The sequence below is a fragment of the Oncorhynchus mykiss genome, unplaced genomic scaffold (assembly GCF_013265735.2).
Source record: "Oncorhynchus mykiss isolate Arlee unplaced genomic scaffold, USDA_OmykA_1.1 un_scaffold_416, whole genome shotgun sequence".
Taxonomy (NCBI): domain Eukaryota; kingdom Metazoa; phylum Chordata; class Actinopteri; order Salmoniformes; family Salmonidae; genus Oncorhynchus; species Oncorhynchus mykiss.
In genome coordinates, this window is record NW_023493863.1 from 98,964 (window position 1) to 104,963 (window position 6,000).

The 6,000-nt window shown below is 52.3% G+C and overlaps 4 protein-coding genes across 4 annotated transcripts; all 4 read right to left on the bottom strand.

Annotated features, from left to right (window-relative positions):
* Window positions 1-26: 26 nt before the first annotated feature.
* Window positions 27-1,883, bottom strand: LOC118956100 (histone H1). Its single transcript, XM_036974172.1, has one exon. It carries the CDS (start codon window positions 1,735-1,737, stop codon window positions 1,114-1,116), a length of 624 nt encoding a protein of 207 aa, XP_036830067.1. The 5' UTR covers window positions 1,738-1,883; the 3' UTR covers window positions 27-1,113.
* Window positions 85-471, bottom strand: LOC118956113 (histone H2A). The gene has a single exon (XM_036974186.1). The coding sequence runs from the start codon at window positions 469-471 to the stop codon at window positions 85-87; it is 387 nt and encodes a 128-aa protein (XP_036830081.1).
* Window positions 1,884-3,046: 1,163 nt separating the features above from the next.
* LOC118956108 (histone H2B) lies at window positions 3,047-3,529 on the bottom strand. Its single transcript, XM_036974181.1, has one exon. It carries the CDS (start codon window positions 3,473-3,475, stop codon window positions 3,101-3,103), a length of 375 nt encoding a protein of 124 aa, XP_036830076.1. The 5' UTR covers window positions 3,476-3,529; the 3' UTR covers window positions 3,047-3,100.
* A 494-nt stretch (window positions 3,530-4,023) lies between these two features.
* Window positions 4,024-4,568, bottom strand: LOC118956111 (histone H4). The gene has a single exon (XM_036974184.1). The coding sequence runs from the start codon at window positions 4,394-4,396 to the stop codon at window positions 4,085-4,087; it is 312 nt and encodes a 103-aa protein (XP_036830079.1). The 5' UTR covers window positions 4,397-4,568; the 3' UTR covers window positions 4,024-4,084.
* Between the last annotated feature and the right edge of the window lie 1,432 nt (window positions 4,569-6,000).

A 6,000-nucleotide genomic window follows, 5' to 3' on the forward strand; every position in this document is an offset into this window, starting at 1 on the left:
TTTGCGCTTTTGTTGAGCTAGGTGGTTGGCTCTTAAAAGAGCCTTTGGGGGTTGAGTAGTCAAGTTGCAGCCGCACCAGCGATTTTACTTGGCTTTGACGGCCTTCTCAGTCTTCTTGGGGAGCAGCACTGCCTGGATGTTGGGCAGAACACCACCCTGCGCGATGGTCACGCCGCCAAGCAGTTTGTTCAGCTCCTCGTCGTTACGGACTGCCAGCTGCAGGTGACGGGGGATGATACGAGTCTTCTTGTTGTCACGGGCAGCGTTTCCGGCCAACTCCAGGATCTCAGCAGTCAGGTACTCGAGCACTGCGGCCAGGTACACTGGTGCGCCAGCGCCCACACGCTCGGCGTAGTTGCCTTTACGCAGCAGCCTGTGCACACGGCCCACGGGGAACTGGAGCCCGGCACGGGATGAACGTGTCTTTGCCTTCGCCCTGGCCTTGCCTCCGGTTTTGCCTCTTCCGCTCATATTGGTAGCTTCAGTATGTCACAGAAAGTCTGAATGAGCCGCTGGCCACCTCGAGAGTCTTACTTATACCTCGCCACAAAAGCCATCGATTGGCCACCGGACCGGTGTGGCCTTATCCAATTGGAGTGAGGGAGGGACAGACAGACAGGCAGTCAGCCCTAAGCCCGCCCCCACCCACCCGCCCGCAGGCAGGCAGGCAGCAGAGTGACGAGGGCTAGGCTACTCTGTTTCCCTCCGACTTTTGTTACTTTTTCACGTTGGCGGGAGCGCCAAAGTGACAACTCAAATCACTGAAACATGTATCAATCAATTCGAGAGTGGCTCATAATACAAATGGCTGCTGTCCAACCCACTATAGTATGTATGCTTATTATTATCAGGATCAATGTGACATGCCAATTCTAACACATCACAACAATGTTGACTGGTGAGGGTGCTGCACTCTTGAGTGACAAATGTAAAGCCATTTAGCCACTCCAAAATGTGGTGCGTAAAAGTCATTCATTTCATTTCTTTTGCACCACGGGTAGGTAGGTGGAATGGAATGACATGCGCTTTTATGGAAAGAGGTGGGTGGCTCTTAAAAGAGCCTTTTGTGGTAACAACATGTGTCGAGTAGAAAGAACACTGTTTGTAATAGGTTTACTTCTTCTTGGGGGCTGCCTTCTTGGCCTTGGCCGCCTTGGGCTTGGCGGCTTTGGGCTTCGCTGCCTTGGTAGCCTTCTTGGGGCTCTTGGCCGCTTTCTTGGCCGCTGCGGCGGGCTTCTTCACCTTCTTTGGGCTCTTGGCGGCCTTTTTGGGTGTAGCGGGCTTCTTGGCCTTCTTGGGGGACTTCTTTGCGGCCACGGCCTTCTTGGCTGCTACCTTCTTGGGCTTCTTGGCGGCGGCGGGCTTCTTGGCGGCCACCTTCTTAGCTTTGGGGGCTGCGGCTTTCTTGGCGGGCTTCTTTGCCTCGACGGCCTTCTTGTTGAGCTTGAAGGAGCCGGAAGCACCGGTGCCCTTAGTCTGGACCAGGGTGCCCTTGGTGACGAGGCTCTTGACGGCGATCTTGACACGGGAGTTGTTCTTCTCCACGTCGTAGCCGCCTGCCGCCAGAGACTTCTTGAGCGCGGCCAGGGACACGCCGCTCCTCTCCTTGGAGGCGGACACCGCCTTGACGATGAGCTCGCCTACGCTGGGTCCCGCTTTCTTGGGCTTGGCTGCTGCCTTCTTCTTGGGTGCCTTGGCCGGCGCGGCGGCGGCGGGTGCTGGTGCGACTTCTGCCATGTCTGTCGTTCGGTCCGGTAAACACACACACTTACAACACTACGGTAGTCTGTGAGGAGGAGTACTTTGCTGTAGACGCTGCTCTGCGCTATTGAAGCTCCACACCGTGCAGGGGGCTGGCCTTAAACGCGACATGAGAACCATGTAGACTCAAGCCACCCAGCTCGGCTTCTCCGGGCTGGCCAAATGCTCTTTCACTTGTGTTTTCTGGTCGCCAATATCGGGCCAAAAGTCACCGACGGAGCCGCGTTTTTGGCCCAAAAGCGAACGGCCCAGCGAGCAGACTTGTGTCCGTTCAGAATAAAGTCATGTGGGCTGCAGAAGCCCCGTGCATTTTGCTGCGACTCGCTCAAAACCTCACCGTTCGACTGTCGGGTGGAGCGGTGCGCACTGCTTTTCCTGTGCTATTTGTCTCCTAAATGGCCTAAAAGTGCATCCGATTGCGAGCACCATTGATTGTGGAGTGAGCCGAGATGTCTGGCAAGGGAATCAAATGGTTTGGCGTCCCCTGATGTGCTCCTTGGTGTTTTAAAGGAGAGCTCTTTTGGGGACCTTAAAACACATGCACTTGTGAGGCCTGGCTGAGACTAGTTTCACGTTGTATTCGTCATGTGTCCAGGAGGCAAACGAGAAATAATACACTGTCCAACGACATGCTTACTTGCACTTTGTGTGTGTGTGTGTGATGTTTTATTAGTATGAGTTTATTAGTTGGATTTGGAGCCTGTGTGTTTTCTTGTGCTAGGTAGTCTCTCTCTCTGTCTGTGTGTCTCTTTCAAAAGCGTGTCAGAGAGAGAGAGAGAGAGAGAGAGAGAGAGATAGGCTTGTGGCCTTCTCGCAGTCCTTCCTCGCTTGACTCCGCAGCGTGACTCACTCGTGCCGGTCTTTGTGTCTGTGGGTCTTGGTGTCTGGCTGTGCGGCCGGCGCTATGGAGGCTGGCGCCCCATGTGCTTGTCCGCCCTGATATAGGCCTAGAGAGAGAGATTTGGAGCCTCTTCTTCTCTCTCCTCCTCCCTCTTGTACAGGTGTGTGTAAGGGATGTGAAACGGCTAGTTTCAATCGGTGACGTCACTTGCTCTGAGACTGTTGTTGATGATGTGTGCAGAGGGTCCCTGGTTCGGCCTAAAGTTATACTGTTACACAGGCTCCAGTCATCGGAGCACGAGTGGAATCCCACTCACTGTGTTATACTGCCATGCACACATTCCTACCCTGTTCATGTCAGCATCATTTATTCCCTCTCCCCCCTTTTTGACATGTCCTCCACACACACACACACATATATGGATTTGCTTTTTTCACTGACAGGTTGGGTGGCTCTTAAAAGAGCCTTTGGGTTACTACAGCACTCCAAATGGGCTGTTTACTTGGAGCTGGTGTACTTGGTCACGGCCTTGGTGCCCTCGGACACTGCGTGCTTGGCCAGCTCTCCGGGGAGCAGCAGGCGCACTGCGGTCTGGATCTCCCTGGAGGTGATGGTGGAACGCTTGTTGTAGTGGGCCAGGCGAGACGACTCTCCGGCGATACGCTCGAAGATGTCGTTCACGAACGAGTTCATGATTCCCATGGCCTTGGAGGAGATGCCGGTATCGGGGTGGACCTGCTTCAGGACTTTGTACACGTAAATGGCGTAGCTCTCCTTCCTCGACTTTCGGCGTTTCTTGCCGCCTTTCCCTGCGGTCTTGGTGACGGCTTTCTTGGAGCCCTTCTTGGGCGCGGACTTTGCTGGCTCGGGCATGATGCTGATGTCTCGCTGCTTCTCACAAACGAATGAGGGGGTGGAGAGCCCTTTCCCTCTTATGAAGACGAAGCTAAGCTAATTCGCCGGCCGTGGACACACCCCTGCTTTCTCATAGGCGCCCCTGCCATTTGCCCAGTGGAGCTGAGCGCGCATAAGAGCCTTCCACTCAGAGGCTTGCTTCCCTAACAAAGACCATAGCCTATGCTCTGTCACTGGTGGGGAATGGTGTGTTTCCAAAAAAGTCCTACAATGGCCAAAAATAAGGCTCCCCTTTTTGGTACTTGGTGGGGATTTCCCAGCCGTGGTGCCTTTATTTCGGGTGTCTCGTAATACGACTGTACGCAAAGCCTGCACTGAACATAGCCTCCCTCCTGTCATGAACACTCCCTCCCTGTCCACTCAAGAGTGGCTCATGGTTTAATACGACTGTAGGCAAAGCCTGCACTGAACATAGCCTCCTGTCACGAATACTCCCTCCCTGTCCACTCAAGAGTGGCTCATGGTTTCCTACGATAATGGATTTGACCCTTTTGAAGCGGATGTGGGTGGCTCTTAAAAGAGCCTTTGGGTTCAAGTCGGGATGTTGACGTTCCGAGAAGAGTGCGTTTAACCGCCGAAACCGTACAGGGTGCGTCCCTGGCGTTTCAGAGCGTAGACCACGTCCATGGCCGTAACGGTCTTCCTCTTGGCGTGCTCGGTGTAGGTGACGGCGTCACGGATCACGTTCTCAAGGAACACCTTCAGGACACCGCGGGTCTCCTCGTAGATCAGCCCGGAGATACGCTTCACGCCGCCACGGCGAGCCAGACGGCGAATGGCGGGCTTGGTGATTCCCTGGATGTTATCGCGGAGAACCTTACGGTGACGCTTAGCGCCTCCTTTTCCGAGTCCCTTGCCGCCTTTACCTCTTCCAGACATCGTGTGTTCGCTAGCTGAGTTCAAGTGAATTAATGACGTAATTTTCGGTGCTCGGGTGCTCTTATTATCTGCGTTTGGTGGACCTGATTGAAGCCAGTGGCACAGAAAGCGCGCGCTTTTGCCTGGCCTCTGCTGCAAAGGGGAGGGCAGGGCGTTCGTTCTAGGGAACAATGGAGGAAGAAGAAATCAAAGCTACTTACTTACATGCGCAGGAAACACACTCAAATACTGAGCTATGTTGAACACAAGGCCCAACTGTGATGTCCCACTCTTCACATTGATTGGTGTTGTTCTACTTGTTGTTGTTGTTGCACCTGATTCAACTCTTTCAATCAGCTGTGCCTCTCCAGGGCTACCACAAAAAATGGCTACTCTACCCCTGCCTGGAGTTGGGAAACACTGAACTAGTAGGATTCAACCCACTGCAGTTGCCAGTCACACCTAATAGAGATAGGCGTTAAAACCTCAAATAGTGTCACAAGTACAAAGGAGAAACAAAGTGCAACATACGGGAAACAAATACACAAGGAATGCCACAAACCCTATAAGGGGTCCGTAATGTCACCTCAGCAGTCATGTAGCTCTTGAAGGCCATGTAATAACGTCATTCTTCTTTTTCTTCCCTAGACAGGATCCAGGTGGCCATGGGAAGGGTGGTGATACCTCTGCAAGCTGAAACGCAGTAAAACATTCCTCAGACACCCACCCAACACACACACAATAAAGGGATCATTTTCCTATGCGTACAGAGGTGATAGGGATGTGCAAATATTGTATGGTACTTTTTTCAAAAAACAATAACATAGCCTTATATTACGGAAATAGTGGTATGAGGTGGATCCTTTATAGGCCAGAGAGCCTCAGCTGTTGCATTGAATGATCTCAACAGGTCATTTCAAAGGGGACAAATGAGGCCCAAGGGCACATACTGGCGATTGACCAATCGGTGCAGTTGATTCACATCTCAGATGTGACTAGGTATCATCTTACAACTTATTGTTGCCATAATTGTCTCTTACGTGCACTTAGTGGCTGCCGGCCCTCGGTTTAGTACATCGAGCAACAGAGGTTGCCTTTTAGGAGAATGACTGACAAGCGTTCAACTAGCTGGGATGCAGCTAGTGTCATCAAAGCACTTTGTCATAGCAAGTTAGAAGAAATAGGTTAAGGTTACGAAAAGGCTTAGGCTTACCCCAAATGTCACGTCCGTTCGTAGCTGTACTCCGTGTAGGCACAACAAGTCATCACACAGAGAGCACACTTGAAGCACAACTGCACTGCCTGGAAGGCCGCAACGGACTGAATTGGAATCCCTCAAACAGCACGCTAACTACATTCCGCTTTATGATGTCACAGTCAGCCCCTCGGAACACTGGTCCTCAACAATCTCAAACACCTTGGATACCCAAGCCAAACATTCTCGAATCACTCACATTCACAAATCAACCAGGGCGAAGAAGGCTGCCAGGAATTGAATGCTGAAAAGCTAACCTCCTTCACAGAGCAACATCATAGGACTGGGAGTTTGTGTTCAACAGCTTGCGTTCCCCTATTATCAAGGGCTTAGTTCCTCTATAGGCTACAGTGCAGATACTTCACATGCA